This window comes from Excalfactoria chinensis, chromosome 4 (genome assembly GCF_039878825.1).
Source record: "Excalfactoria chinensis isolate bCotChi1 chromosome 4, bCotChi1.hap2, whole genome shotgun sequence".
NCBI lineage: Eukaryota > Metazoa > Chordata > Aves > Galliformes > Phasianidae > Excalfactoria > Excalfactoria chinensis.
The window spans coordinates 55,718,292-55,735,025 of record NC_092828.1 but is presented as its reverse complement, the minus strand read 5'-3'; the positions used below and the strand labels follow the sequence as shown (position 1 = coordinate 55,735,025).

The 16,734-nt window shown below is 37.2% G+C and overlaps 1 protein-coding gene across 6 annotated transcripts in view; it reads right to left on the bottom strand.

Annotated features, from left to right (window-relative positions):
- LRBA (LPS responsive beige-like anchor protein) overlaps positions 1-16,734 on the bottom strand; it is a 363,878-nt gene that overhangs the window by 119,365 nt on the left and 227,779 nt on the right. For all 6 annotated transcript variants that reach the window (XM_072334558.1, XM_072334559.1, XM_072334561.1 and 3 more), the window contains one exon: positions 341-458. In XM_072334558.1, the coding sequence (XP_072190659.1) occupies positions 341-458 (118 nt within the window). The remainder of the gene's footprint in view (positions 1-340; positions 459-16,734) is intronic.

The window sequence follows — 16,734 nt, the reverse complement described above, 5'->3', positions numbered from 1 at the left end:
AGAGGTAGTGTACGCCTTAAACAATAGTGTTCAGGGGATGCCAAGTAAATATGCAGACACACATGAAAGTGAAGTATCACTAATTCCCACTTATCACGTCTGAAAATAATTCCTCAATGAAGGGGAAAAAAAAAAAAAGAAAAAACAAACAAACAAACAAAAAAACACAAAAAAACCCCTGTAATTCAAAAATATACAAACTTAAATATTGAGGCACTTAATCCAGAACTCTCTACTGATTACAAAATCCATAACAAAAAGGGAATGAGTAAGCAGCCAAAGATAAAGAATATGTTTCCAGGATCAAACAATACTTGATATTTCTCTAAACTCACAATACCTCTATTTGCCATGAATATCTCCAGTGCTGTATTTTGCAAAAGATAGCGTCGGGAAAAGATAGCTCGGATCTCCGAAAAGAGCCATTTTCCATGGAGTCCTTCTGTATATGCCAGAATCTAGTAGAAATTGAACATGTAAGAGAGTATGTTTAAATATGTTATCAGCATAAGTAACACGTTTTGAAAGAGAAACAGATGCACAAGCATGGATTCTACCAAACACACGCAAAACCTACAGGAAAATTAAAAGTTGCTCATATTTAAAATAATGCTATGAGGCCACCATGGATTTCTTTTGCCTAAATTCAACTGTCTGGTTATACCAAACCCTTTTTAAAATTTGACCTTATTTTTCCTTTAAAGATAGTCAATTATCTTCCATGGGAGTTTCAGAAACAGCAAGAAAGGCTGTAAAATACAAAAGCATATTCTGAAGTGAACAACTAGTACCATCAGATGTATCCACACTCAATTTAGCACTGTGATAAGAGAAATGTAACAAAGTAAAAAAAAAATGTCTTTAAGGAAGAAAAACCATTCCTTACATTAATCGTTAAGGCAACATTCATTAATTCTGGAAGTATAAAGGTTGTCTGTATAAAAGGTTAAGTATCATTTTGTCAGCTAAGGTTAAATACAAACCTGCAAATGAACTCAGCATAATCTCTCTATGGAGTAAGCGGTTGTCAAAGTAACTTGTTACAATTCCTGTCATCCCATCTGACAGACACAGATGCTTAGTCTGCCTTCACAGTTCAAACTAATCTCATTTTTAGTCCTCAGCTACTCTGTTTCTTTGTTTCTTCACTTTTTCCTTTTCATTTCAATGCTTAATTATGTAAGTGTTAAGGGCAGCAACACTGGATGCTGTTGGGCCCCAAATTAACAAAGCAGAAGCAAAAGAAAATATCTGAAACTTGTCCATTTTAGTAAACATAAACACTTCAAACATAAATCCACCACAGAAGATCTAAGTATAATCACTCACCATCACTCTTACAACAATTCCACTTAGAGATACATTGGGAATAAGTAAAAGAAAGGGAAAAAGAAAAAAAAAAAACTCAGAAAAGTGAAATTCAAGCCTTTTATGTAAGTGAGATTGGTTTTAAACACAATCACTTGCTTATAGGTTTTAAACCAAGGAGGACTTTGCCTTACATGAAATATTTGTTTGAAGATAATCAGGTTTTTTTAGCACAAAGAGCAGAAGCCCTAAAAAAAAAAAAAAAAAAAAAAAAAAAAAAAAAAAAAAAGCTCCAAGTTTACTAAGCAAACCATGCCTCATATCTTCTTCCTTTTTAGAAAATCTCACACCTTCCTTCCCAGTGCAAGTGCAACAGACAACTTCTCCTCTCCCAACACTCCAAGAACACAGCAAGAAAAAAAATGTGCCATTATTCTGAAACTAAACTCCTAGAATGTGATGAAAGGAACAGATGTTGCTTAGGGTTACTAATAATTTCCAAAGGGGAGCTATCAAAGTGTGGCCATGCTCATCATCTCCATGCCACATCCATAACCCAGCACCCCTGGCTGGCAGATCCTTATAGTTCTGCAGTACTATTGGCTTTTTTGTCACATGCATATAAATATCCTTTACAGAGCACAACATCCTAGAAGGTGAAAAAGGAGACAAAGTTGTGGGGCCTGTGTACAAAAATCTGAGTACTTTTGCTGATATTTGTTCATGTTAAGACCCGAAAACTGGAGCTTATAATTTCAATGATTGCTTTTAGAGACAATCAGGATCATCTTCCTGCATTTCTGTAATAGCACTTGAAATAACTGATTGACAACATAAATCAGAACATTTCATATTCAACCTTATTACACAGATACTGTGAGAAAAATCAGCATGTTGAGTAATTATTACTTTTACTCAGTGGGACTAACATTTGTAGAGGAAGCGGAAACACTGCAAATGGCAAAAAGCCCCATATCCACCCCCACCCCAAACTGGAAGGAAATGCATGAATTTGAAAACAGCAGAGCTGGTTTATGCTGGGCACCTCATACAGCCATGAGGAAGTTACTGAAACACCAGGATTTACAGCCCAAACTTGGATTGCACTGTAGACATGATAGCGGTCCTCACTAGAGCAATTCTTCAGGCCGCTCATTAACAGCCGTTATCAGGAGTGAGAGCAGCTGAGGCCTAGCTGAGCCAGGCCTCCATCCCCAGTCGGAACAGTAACTGCCTGGTCCGCAGCTTCACTTCAAAGTCTCTGGAGTTCAATTAAAACTGGATTAGGTGGAAGCAGCCCTTCTTTGGGACACTGTTCTCTGAACCCCTCGCATACTGACAGCACCCCAGACAGAGGTCTAGCCCTCCAATGAACCGGTTGCCATGGAAACTGCATCATTACCATTGCTCTGTGCTTAGCAGGCCCAGCAGACAAGATGAAAGATCCAGGGCACAAACACACTGCTTTCATGTGTGCATTGGTGAAGATTCCTTATAAAAATCAAATTGAACCTTTTTTCCTTGCCAGATAGCCGATTTTATTAACAGAACCTACTAGTTGCAGAAACTGACTAAAGATTTAAATTAAGAATTTTAATTTTCATAAAGGGATTTTTTTTTTCTAATTAGTGCTACCACATTTCATAATTTCAGTTTCAAAATTACAACTTGCAAAAACTACTAAACTACTCTTGTTCTTACCCACTCCAACTCTTAAGCCACATATCACAGAAACCAAGCATCTCATTTACCCTTCAGTACAATGCTCTGAGTTCACTTCTATTTATTTTCACTTATTGTCTGTTCCAGTAATAGTTATAGACCAACTTCTGAAACAATCTAATGTAACGAGCACAAACAGAACCTCCTTTTCCACACAAACAGGTATTTAAAGAATTTCAGTCGATTCAAAACATCAGACTGGAATTTAATCTACAGCACGTTTCATTTATTTCAGAAGATACTGCACCTCGCAGGAGGAAATACAACTTTCACAGTACCATTTCAGTTAAAAACACTTGAAAGTAAAGAAATAAACCACATATGGTTCCACAATTCCAAACATCCTATTACACAAACTACTCCATGGTACAACTTCGGTAAACCAGATGAAGAAATGAAATGACATCACTATTTAAAACCCAAAATTGCTTTCACCTTTGCATGAAGTCCTTATTTACTTCAGATACTAGAAATGAGGCCCGAACATGCAGCCAGTCCTTCACATTCCTGTTGCAGGCCCTCAAGCTACATGGAAGAAAGAAGTCCACCAAGTGCACAAGAGATGAACTTCAGTTTTCACTTAGAGGAGACTTAAATCAGAGTTGCATGGAAACTCAGATACAATATTGCTGATTGCTAATTAAGATCATACATAAACAAATCATTTTCTCACAGTTCATAGTTGGGTATCAGTTGATTTCCCAACATGAAAATGCTCACTTGAAAGCTATTCATTATACACTTTTGAACTGAAACGCCCCACTTTACCTTTTCTTCAAAACCCCTCTTGAACCCTGATTACAAACAATGCCTCCTGTAAGAGATTACATGCAACAGTTACAAGAAAACACCCCTTCAGCTGCCTCCTGAATGAGGAAAGCAGTATTTTTCTGAGGACTAGATGAACATTTTGTTTTACAATTTAAGCAAACAAATCAGCTATTGTATATTCTATTTTAGAGAAAAGTATTATTGATCTTAAAAATGTGAACATGCTAAAAGTAATTATGTCTGCAAATGGGTTACAGAACTGAAACTGCAATTGAATAATTACATTACTTTAATGTGCCAGCCAATTTAACTGCTGTGAGTAAAATAAAAACTAAATAGCTTATTTAAAAAGCTGATGCATATTCGTGCATCTCACAACAGTTCTTCTTGAGATCTTTTCCTAAAAACGTTATGATGCACATTCATCTAGATATTGAAAAAAGCAAACAAACAAACTGCTTTTAATTAGCACTTAAGTTTGATTGCATCTGAAAGAGAAAGTACACAAATACAGTCTTCTGGTAGCATTCTAAGTCCTTTGGGATCATTTTTGTTCAGGAAAGCAAAATTAGAGCATGTATAGGATACAAAATCTGATTCACAGTTCAGTAGGAATCTGGATCTCCACCACAAACTCAGCTTTGCAAACATGTAATCAGATTCTACCATCCAAACATTACTTGTTTCCTAGCTGTAGCATATGCAGTGACAGGGTCTTACTGTATTGTTCACTTAAATACATCCAAAATTCATAATGTTTAATATCCAAATGTTTTTAAAATAAATCTCAAAGCTTATCATATTTCTTAAATTTCTTGAAAATAGTGATTAAGATGTTCTTTTAAAATAATAGATACATATACATGCAGCCCCTGAAATCCACACTCAAATAGTAGTCCTCCATCCAGTCCCTCCTGTGAGCGCACAGTCTGCTACACAATCCTGTTCAGCATTTTCATGGGTGACAAACTCAATTAAACATATTCATTACTTTAATGTTCCACTAGATGGTTTTACCCAGCATAAAAAAATTAAATAAATAAATAAATACTCTGTGACCTTTGTATCGATCACAGCAAAATGGCTTATGCCTGGGTGTGGGTGGTGAAGGGATTGGAGAGGGGGGGGTGGTAAAGGACTCTTATGTTTTCTCTTCCAATTACTGGAGGAGATGATAAAACCACAGCAAATGATGTATCAGCTCATTTTATCTTATCGCTTTGGGGCTAGGTGACAATGAAGTTCATATTTCACTGGTTCCCATTGAAGATTGTGAAAATTACTTGCCCTTCTGACCTGAAATTTCACTAGAAGACAGAAATTTCTCTTCTGCAAAGTAATGCAATTTTTCAGATGTCAACCTTTAGCCCACCTTTAAAAATTAATTTCATTTATATTAACCAATGATATTGATATTTTCATAGAATGCTCTTTGATACATGAACCACAGACTAGCAAATTGATGTGCTTTAGAAGGCTAAAATTATTTCACCTGAAGCTGCTGGGGACAGACAGATTTACCACAAGCTGAAATTCTTATTTCACAGTACACTGTTTATGCTAGCCTGATACACTTTAAAGCCACGGGATCTGTAAATAGCTTAATCATTAGTTACAACTTAGAAACTGCTCCCAACTACAGAATAGATCTAAAAATAAAAATGATATACAAATAAAAGCACAATTTCTGTGGAAATGAATAATGTCCGTCACGAGCCACAGATCAGTACATGTGTGATGACATGAAAAATACTTTCCAGATGATTAAAATAGAGGATGCACAACTATATTTTCTGTCTTTACCCTGACACTAAAGCTGTTTTTCAAAGTGAAAAAATTATGCAATGCAGATTTTCTGAAAGCAGTCTTCCTCCACTAACTGCAGATAACTTTCACCAGGATCATCAAGATCTGTCTTTGAAAAAATATACATATATATCAGGAAGGCCTCTATCCATAACAGGTTTCATTCTTTTGATTTGACTATGAGGTTCTCAACACTCTGCATGTGCCCATAAATCATTAAACACTGTTACCAAAGTTAGTACCAGCTATCTTACTCCTTCCCACTGCTTCCAATACCTCGTAATTTCTTTGCTCCTTTTGATTACCTTTGCTAACACTTCGATAGGAACATCAACAGTGGTTCACTACCAGAGGCAGAAAACATTGTTTTCTGTGATGATTAAATAAGATAGAATTGCTAAAGACCAGAATATAAGTTAAATTAAGCAGACTAAAAAGCAGAAGTTCAACAAGAAGAAAACAAATAAAGGCTTGAGTGGCTCTCCAAGCCCTACAAAGATAAGGATATGAGAATTTTCCTTTATTTGGGAAATAAAGGTTTACTTGGGGGGGGGGGGGGGGGGGGAAAGAAAAAAAAAAAAAAGCAGATTTATCATAAAACAGAGCTAGAAATGCAAGAATTCATACAGTCTTGGGAGAGTCAACTGCTCTCTTGATTTAGTGAGGCTGTTACATTCTGATTTACGTTAGCAAGGATTTGCTCATCAAGAGGAAGACGCAAAAAGTTCACACAACCAAGACAGTGTGCCATAAGGAACTAAAATCTAAAAATTTCCAAATGATTCAGATAGCATCTTCTGAAAAAATGGCTATTTCAACTTGCATCCACTCTCAGATTCTCTGATAAGCATCATTGAAAGGTGCAAGTAAAACATGCACCACAGTTCACATCTGATGAATGGGGCTGTGTGGATTCCAACCTGCTTGTATATTATGGTTTAAATTAACCAGGGATGGAAATACCCTTATGAAAGCACACTGGCACACACATACTTAGGTTCACACTTGTGTGTATACACATACTGAAATGTTAATATGAGTAAGAGACTACAAAATAGCAGAAAATAGCATGCTAAATCAAACTCAGTGTACAAATAACACCAGGGTCCTGTCTTTAGCAATGGCTAGCACATCAGGTAAGTAGAATATTTCTTCATATTTTTCTTCATTACATCACAAGTTTCAAAACTTGGAGAGTGCTTCCAATCCACTCTAATAATTCTGGCTAGTCTTGATGTCCATATAAACCGGTAGACACCATAATTCCTTACTGCACTGCATTGAATCTGAAGACTTATTCATTTAGTGTGTCATGTAAATATATACTGTCTAAACACTAAAATAAAAAAAAAAAAAAGGAAAAAGAAAACAAAAAAACAAGCTACTTTTATTTCAGTTTGCATGCCAAGAAAAAAAGTAGTGAAAGATGCAATGATGCATTTCAGACTAGCTGCCTCAAGTGAGACAGAATTTTGGGAAACTTCACTTGCCATTCGTTTACCTAAGCAACTGAGGAACAGGTGTCTAGACCTCTTCAAAAGCTACACACAACTCCCTGTTTTCATTGTTAGCTATAAAACTTCATATCAGCACAGATCTTTCTACCTTGTTACTTGCTTCCTTTTGAGTTTATTAGCATAAAAACTAAAAGACAAAGAACAGGAGCCTTTAGATACTCTGAACTCTGGTCTTAGTGAAAATGGATCATTTAATTTTACTTCAGGATCTCATGATTTAAGCAAAAACAAAACACAAATTCAGATTGTGATACACTATCAGTGATTGTTTTGGAAGTGTTTTATTACTCATTAAAGTGATCATAAAACAAAAACTCTACTAAGGTAGTACGACCACAATCCAAATTTTGCAAAGACACCCAAATCTGATCACACAAAAGACTTCATAATGGAAACAGGAGAGCAGATGAATCTTTACAGCAGTTTATGAGGAAGACACTCAGGTGTGCCTCTCTGAAATTACCCAGAGTAACTCCATAATGAGAAAGAAAGCACCTTAATAATAGTGGGGTGATAAAGTCTTTGGTTACAGCAAATGAAAAGTAGCCTAACTGCAGCAGTCACTTAAGCAAAAATGAATGAAAAGAGCTGCCTACCCTTAGCAAGCCTCAGATAGACAGATCCCTCCAGCAAAAGATATTCTCACCTCCACTGCCAGTTCTTAAATGAAGTCTGGGAAGGGGTAGATCCTGGCTCCACCTCTTCTGCTCACTCAGATACACTGCATGCACCTGAGTTTCCCTGCGTTGGCCCTGCCTTCCCACCAGGTGCTCCATCACTGCTTAAGGTCTTGACTTAGCAATTCCGCTACCCTATTATTAAAATCCTCTGGAAGAACAGCAGCAAGAACTATTTTCAGTAATTCTGTATCTTAATTGTCCAGTATAGGACATCTTTGAAAGACACTGTGATCAGGGTGGTTTTTTTTGTTTTTTTGTTGTTTGTTTTTTTGTTTTGTTTTGTTTTGTTTTTTTTTCTGGAAAGATTTTACACCGCAAAATTATTTTTGTTTTTCATATAAGACAAGTGCAGTAAAATTACAGAAAGCAAGTTGCAAGAATATGGCCTCATCATCAATGATTAATCACTCTCACTGAGATAACTTTGAGGCTTTAGTCAATCCGTTTTTCAGATGACCAAAACTGATTTTGTGGAAATTACTGTCTTCTTATTCTCAACTACAACTTCATGCTGGAGTGTTTTTGGACGGGTTCTTTTTGTATTTCTGAAAATTACTAATTTTTGCTTGCATATCAGAAGCATCTTCTCTCTGTTATTTGACAAAGTTGTAACAAGTAAAATTACAGCACTTAGCAGAAAATTTCATCCCTTTTGAATTTTGAACAAATTGCACTACTCTGCTATACTCATTTTGCTTCTGCTTACCGGCTCCAATCACATGCTGTTGTAACATTACTGCAGTAAAAAGCCTTTTAAAAGTATTTGAGGTATTTCAAGAAGAGCCCTAAAAGCTCTCTCTTGTTTAAAAGTAAATAAAGTTAGAGAAGGAATCGAACAGATTTGTTTTTTTAATGACAAATGGTATAAAAATGTAGAGATTCTTTGTTTGCATGCAAGGTTTTTTTGTTGTGTTTTTAAGTTAAAACTTACAATTAGTCTCTCTTGTTTTATAAAATTCCTACTGCAAAAAAACCTTGTAGATAATCTCTATCCATCTATATCAGTTGATCTCTAAGGAGTACAGAGTCTGAAAACTAGGACAATTGCCAGACTAATGACTCACAGCAAAATAACTAGATATGGTGAAAGGTAATATACAGGAGCATGCTTCTCAAAAACAGATCACAGAAAACAATATAGAAGCTCACTTGGTTTTGCTGTCTTTGCTCTTAATTGTATTTCAGCCACTGAGATTTCTTTAGAAAAATAAGCTTCATGTTTGTTTTAATCGTCTCTTCAAATTCCTGTTCTGAACAGCAAAACAGAATAGTCATGTTAGATTTCTCACTGCAGTGCCTTGCACCTGCCTATTGAACCACCTTTGGGATATAACTTTTCCCACGGGCTGCTCCTATACACACCTATCAAAGACCTATCAAGCCATAACATGTGCAAGCAGAACAGCAGCTACAAAAAAGAAGGGAGATAAAGCACCTGCAATACTGGCAGTTTTCCAGCATCAGCCATTTTGATATGATCTTGGAGAAGGCAGGTGGGAGAAAACAACAAATGGACAATGAAAAAAAAAAATAATAAAAAAAAAAAAAAAAAAAAAAAAAGGTAAGTTTAATTGTCAAAAAGAAGGATTTTTTATTGATGTCCTGTAAACTCCTCCTCATATCCCTTCATCAGAACAAAACAAAAACAAAAAGCCACCCCCACACATCTGGCAGGAAGCTAGAGTACCAGTCATCATAAAAGACTGCATCTGATCAGGTCATTAATGGGAACCAAGCCCATTCGTAAAAGAACAGATGTGCCTCATGAAGGCAAAGAGAAAAGTCAGACTCCAGAGCTGCCAATCCAGCAGTTTACATTAAAAGATTCTGTGCTATGTTTTATGAGAGATATGGCACAGAAGGTGCAGCTTGCAAAGGGATGGGAATGTAAAAATGGCTTAGTGCCACCTTTGTGCTGCACAATCTCTAGACTGCTGCAGGAACCAAATTCCCTCTGAGTATTCTGGAGCAGCTGCAGGGGCTGCTGTGTAATTACATACATTTGCCTTACTTGGGATGTCTGGTAGCTGCCCCACATCCCAGAACTGTAGAGTGTTTAATGCTAGAGAAATTCTCCCTCCCACTCTCAGAAGCTGGGACAGAAGACAGTGCTGCTTATAAACTCTCCACTGCTCAAGGACTGCTTCTCTCCTTGCTAGTTCATTTTCTGTGTACTAAATAGGAATACAGATATGACAACAAGGTATGGAAATCACTCTTAGTTACCAGAAGACGTGCCCCCCATGCACTTTTTTTAATTGAGGCCTGCATAAGCATGCCTCACATTCACTGTCTGTATTCCTACATTTGTCGCATATACCTGTAAAAGCAGAGTCATTCCTCAAGTAAAAGGTATAATCATTCACTGACAAAGGTTTTGCTATGGCCTACAAGAAAGATTCTCCAAAGATCACCCAAGTAAGGAATCTGACCAATTAAAATGAACCACATTTGCAAAGAACAAAGAGCAATGTGAATAGGTTTTATAAAGTAACTGCTGATTAACATTTTCATAGTTGACAAAATAGTTCAAATTTGGCTATAAAGCATTCTTATGAGTACAGACCTTCTTCCAAGCTTAATTAAGCCATGAACATACCTAATATGAAGTCTGCAATCACATCTAGGATAGTGGAGTAACAAAACAAGAATATAACTATAATATAACTTTAATAAACTTTAATATAACTATATTCACTAGCGGGGTGGACGGGGGGAGAGATGTAGATGTAGTCTACCTTGATTTCAGTAGGGCTTTTGATACGGTCCCCCATGGCATCCTTATAACAAAGATGAGGACGTATGAGATAGATGAGTGGATGGTGAAGTGGATAGAGAATTGGCTGACTGGCAGAGTGCAGAGGGTTGTCGTTGGTAGTGCGGTGTCCGGCTGGAGGCCTGTGACTAGCGGCGTCCCCCAGGGGTCTGTACATCTTCATCAACGACCTTGATGAGGGGATAATGACCACCCTCAGCAAGTTTGCTGATGACATGAAGATGGGAAGATTGGCTGACACACATGAAGGCTGTGCTGCCATTCAGAGAGACCCGGACAGGCTGGAGAGCTGGGCAGTAAGAAACAGGATGAGGTTTAACAAAAGCAAGTGTAGAGTCTTGCACCTAGGTAGAAATAATTGCATGCACCAGTACAGGCTGGGGGAAGACCTGCTGGAGAGGAGCTCTGCTGAGAGGGACCTGGGCGTCCTGGTGGACGACAGGCTGGCCATGAGCCAGCAGTGTGCCCTTGTAGCCAAAAAGGTCAATGGAATTCTGGGGTGCATTAAAAAGAACGTGGCCAGCAGGTCGAGGGAGGTGATTCTCCCCCTCTACTCTGTCCTGGTGAGGCCTCATCTGGAATACTGTGTCCAGTTCTGGGCTCCCCAGTACAAAAAAGACAGGGATCTCTTGGAAAGAGTCCAGCGGAGGGTCACAAAGATGGTGAAGGGCCTGGAGCATCTCCCCTATAAGGAGAGACTAAATGAACTGGGTCTGTTTAGCCTTGAGAAAAGAAGGCTGAGAGGGGACTTGATCCAGGTTTATAAATACCTGAGGTGTCAGAGCCATAGTGGCGAGGCTGGTCTCTTTTCAGTAGTGCGTGGGGACAGGACTAGGGGAAATGGGCTGAAACTTCAGCATAGGAAGTTCCGCACGAATGTGTGCAAGAACTTCTTTACAGTGAGGGTGACGGAGCACTGGAACAGGCTGCCCAGGGGGGTGGTGGAGTCTCCTTCTCTGGAGATATTCAAGACCTGCCTGGACACCTACCTGTGCAACCTGTTGTAGGGAGCCTGCTTTGGCAGGGGGGTTGGACTCGATGATCTCTAGAGGTCCCTTCCAACCCCTACGATTCTGTGATTCTGTGATTCTCTGATAACCCCAATTTGACTTTTAAAATGCAATAAAAAATTAAACTGCATATCTTGTCCAAATGATTGATAAGAAAGGCTGGGAAATGTGATACAGATACAACATACACAGACAGCAGTCTGGGGATAGTTGAACAATTGATCCAACAACACGATTTGCCTTGCCACTCCCTCCAGGGTATTAAATCTAAAACTTGCTACTCCTGAGGGTCCAATAAAAAATGGCCTATCAAAAAACTGTGCAGATGAGAGGAGAAGAGGGAACTGGAAGCCTATGAGAAAATATCAGCTCTCGTGAAGAACTGCGATCTGGGCTGTGTTACGCGTTTATCTTAAAATCCACAATACTGTTTTGCACAACTGGAAGTTCTCCTAAAAGGCAGAACAAATCAGAACTAATGTGGGAGTATTTACAAAGCACCAAGTTCTAGCCAATATCTAACAGTCTGTTTCATAAATTCTGAAGTCTAAGGGGAAGAAAGCATTGTAAAAGGCTTTTTAGACAGACTTAACCTCACAGCAATAACCTATCCATCCTGTGCAAAGCACTGCCAAGAACTAACAGTTCCTTGAGAAAATACAATAATTTAGCCTGTCCGTGCTTATTTCATTTGCAAAAGGAACTTAAGGCAACTCATTACGCAAATTAAATGTATTTGAAGGAAGCCCTCCTTAAACTATTAAGTGAGGGAGAAAAAAACAAGAAACAAAAACAACTGGATAGCAGCTCCATTCCCAGTCAGCTCCACATCTTGACTGAGGTAGACACTTCTTATAAAAAGTGGGAAATTGAAGGCATGAGGAAAAAAAAAAAATGATATTGCAAAGGCATGCTACGCTCTTATGTGACTTAGTTTGCAGCTCAGTGTTCTTTTGTAAAAAAAAAAAATAAAAAAAATATATAAAAAAAAAGTGTAGTTTAACACAGAAGACCCATCTTTAGGATACTGAAGTCACTCCATGATGACTAAATACAGCTGAAGTACTTGCAAGTAATTTAAACAATTTAGGATCCTATCGTAAGTGACATTTAAAAATACCTGTAACAAATCATTTGCTAAGATGAGGACTCTTATTTCCATAACTTGTTAGCAATATAGACATATAGATATGCAAGTAAGTTAGTCATTCTAAGATATGTATCAAAGGCAAGAAGTGCTGCATTTGAGATCTGAAACACAAAATTGTCACCCTACAACTAGGAATGTGTTTCTATCCAGAAACTTCCGCAGATTAGTCTTCATAAGATATTGTTTTCTATTCAAGAATCGAAGAGTTGAAATCTTATGGATTTTGATGTCTGAGCATTTCTTGCACGAAAAGGAACGTGTACTTATACTTATTCATGACTTCATGAAAACTACCTTCTCAAAAGATGAGGTCACAAAACATGAGACATAAAACAAGGAGTAGAAGTGACTCATCCAAACGCATCTGAGAGTGCTCCACCAGTGAAGAACTGATAAATAAAACACTGTTCCTGCTTTAAAAAAAAAAAAAAATAGTTGTGTTTGTCCTCATTTAATAACTGCAGTTTTTAAAAATATGGGTTTAAAATCTCAACTTTCATCGGTGGCTGAAGTCTCAAATATACAGCAGCATAAACAATGTACAAAAATAACTAAAATCGGCAGGTATCTGCTTCATTGCATTCCACCTAAACAAAATGCTGGTGTTGATAAAATCCACTTTTTAAAATATGTATCCTTACAAATCTTAAGTACTGTCATCTCATCTCCCTGTTGGAGTTTGATTGATTACGCCTTTTCCTTATGTTCATTAATCTCATCACCTTATCTTTTACACCACTTCATTTTAGCAGAAAGGCAATAATAAAACCCTCATCCATTATCCTTTTACTCATCTAGTCAAGCGGAAATGGTTAATAACATGCTACAAATTGAACTTCAATCACCTCATTTTCTCCTTTGTCGAATGCACATTAAAGTATATTCCAAAAGTGCAATTTGTTTTACAGGGGAATTTGTGTTATATTGCTACAGACAACTAAAATTAAGTGTTTCTCAGTTTGGTTATTAAATATATCCAACTGTCCTTTTATCTCTGATACTAAAACATTAACTCATTTTATTAGGGTGTAATAATACAAGAGTCTTATCTCTCAGAACACAGGGACATCTAGTCTGTCTAATAGTAAGTGTTATACAATGGGTCATTTATCTTTCTTTTTTTAAAAAATATGCTTGTGAGAGTTTATGAATTGGTACATTATTGCAAATGAAATGGCTCTCCATTTAAGAAAAGTTAATTTGTTTACATGTAGGCTTATCTTCAAATGCAAGCCCCATTAGAGAAGCGGTATATTACTGTCAGAGCAGGCGACTGGGGGGAAATAGGTGGATGTAGAAAAATTTAGATCACTGTAATTCAACTCTGATCACCAATTTCCTCTTTGAATATTAACTATGACTTATGTGCAATTTTGCAAAATTTCTATGATCCTAAAATGATTCTACAGAAACAGCAATTCAAACTGGGTCCCAGAAATGGTTTTTGCAAATTTTGCTCATCTTTCCAAACATGAACATATCCTAACAAAGTACAACAAATGACAACTCAGAAATAAAAAATCTACTGAAAAAGAAACTCTGAGTTCCTATAAAAATAAATGAAAATGTGGGTGAAATTCTCCTCCAGTTTAATTCAGTGGCAGGAACCTCCTTCACAGAAGGGCAGTGAGATGTCCTCTCTTTTTGGATCTCCCTAGAAAAATTATCACTCCCACTCTGGTCATTATTTCAAGGAAACATTTCCCAAAGGTGTACCTTTTTCCCAGTTCCCTTTCCATGGAAAGTTCCTCTGCCCTTAAAAAGTTTCTTTTGTCTGCTACATCAAATTCTCAGTAGTACCTGAGTTCTACAACATATCTTGTCTGGAAACCATAATCCCTGAATAGGATACCTCTAAAAGCTCCAAAGGTTCATTTAGCTGCTAGTTTCATGTTAAGAATGTCTTCTTTTAGCTTGGAAAATGTCTTGTTTCTTGTTTTCTAGTACTTCAGACAATATTTAACTGCCTCTTGCTTCCAGTTCTTCATTTAGAGAGGTCAAACTGTTTTTGCAAACTACAGCTGTCCAGTGCTGTTCCAGTCTATAACTAAGGCTTATATTAGACTCTGCTAACATCAAAAGAACTCTCCTTCTTCAAAGCAATGGACATCTTCATACTTACTATCTAGGTCACTCAAGAAGTAATGCCTCCTACTTATTTCTACGGGATCAACAACAGATACAAAAAGAATAACACTATTTGATAGAGCAAATTCTCAGCCACAAAATACTGCTTTTCAATGCAGTCACCACCATTAGCTATGCATTCTCATCAGCAACGGCAAGAGCCTGAATACCACACTGGTGAAAATATGCACCAGCAGATTTGACCCACTGTCTCTATCACCATCGCTGACCAACCTCTACCACCGTACCACCAACATCTCTCTCTTCCAAACGTACAACCATACGTTTTTAACTTGTTTCCCTTCATTATTTAATTTACATTAAAATAGATCTTGAAGAACACTTTTTAGGTTTTTTATGAGAAAATCTAGTACTCAATCGAATTAACAAGGAATTAAAGCAAGCTATAAACCTAAGCTTCTAAACTGCTGTCAGTCGTTTACCAGTAGGTACAAGTTCACACAACGCATGCTGAACCCTTCAGCTGATGCCACACCTCTGCAAATAGTAAATCACTGATGCTACAGTATCAGCACTGCAATTTATTGTAGAAAAAAAAAAAAAAAAGAAAAACAGAATACTAAGCAAGTCAATGTGAGACTCGATTCTTGTCTCTAACCGCCATTCCTGTACCACATAACATGTCATCATCCATAAGTAAATGAGTTAATCAATTTAATGAGGATTCAGACAAATCGGCTGCCTAATGAGCACTCAAACTGATGTGGCAAGGGTTATGCTCCAGTGCTGACAAAATCAGTTTGATGAAACTGTGACAAAAGCAGCAAAGCACTACTCTTCCAGTACATTTTCCTGCATCTTATTAACATGAAATTATAATCACCATTTGCAAAACTGTGTAGGGAAACCTTTGATTCTGTCAGTCATGTAAACATATGCTTTATCTACTCTTCTTTCCAGCAAACCTGTGCACACTGATGGAATTCAGTTTAATAATTATTCAGTTCTTTTAGAAAATGGTAAGAGTTGTTTAAAGTAATTTAATCCGAGTATGACATGAGAATTTCCAGAGACATTATGTTGTATGTTTCTGCATTTCATGAACTTGCCATTTGGCAACAAATAACCAACCAAAGCATTCTCCAGCTTTGCAAACAATTCAGGAAATTAACACTAGAATCTCTTTAAAATGCAACAGAGCATACCCAGCTCTAGTTTTTAGATGAACAGCAATAGTCATATGCTGATTTCCCAACTCCATAATGATCAGGTGCAAAAACAAATATAATAAATGAAGCTGGCTACTGTCATAATTCCTTTATCGAAATCCTTTACATGGGACTTCTGTAAGAATTTTCTTGCAATACTAACAAGTTACCCAGAGGTTCAAAATTCAGGACTGAGGAGTGCCCAGCAGGCTTGAATTAGATGTTGAAAATAATTTAAAATGGAAACCAGTCAACGAAAAAAAAAGACTTTGCTCTTACTTTCCAAGTATTATCTGAGCCAGAAACTTTTCTGAAGGAAAGGTACCTCTGCACAGGGTTGTTTAAATGTAAGAGATAAAAAGGCATATCAGAAAACTTTTAACATGTTGTATCTTTAAATTAGAAGTATAAACAGCACTGGTGTATCTACAGCCATACAGATCATAGAAACCCACACAAATTTACACACAATAAAATAATTTGGAGTTCATATAGCTGGCAACAATTCAGTATTTTACAGACTAATAAGCTCCCTTGCTCCAGGGGAAAGTGTCATACCTGTAATATCTCATTGGTGAGCCCTGCACCATATCCAGTGACTCTTTGCTAGGTCCAACTTACATTAAAGTACTTTTGTGTCTCTGAAAATATCTTGCCACTTCAACCATGCAGGTATTTTCCAGCATGGCTTCTAACTG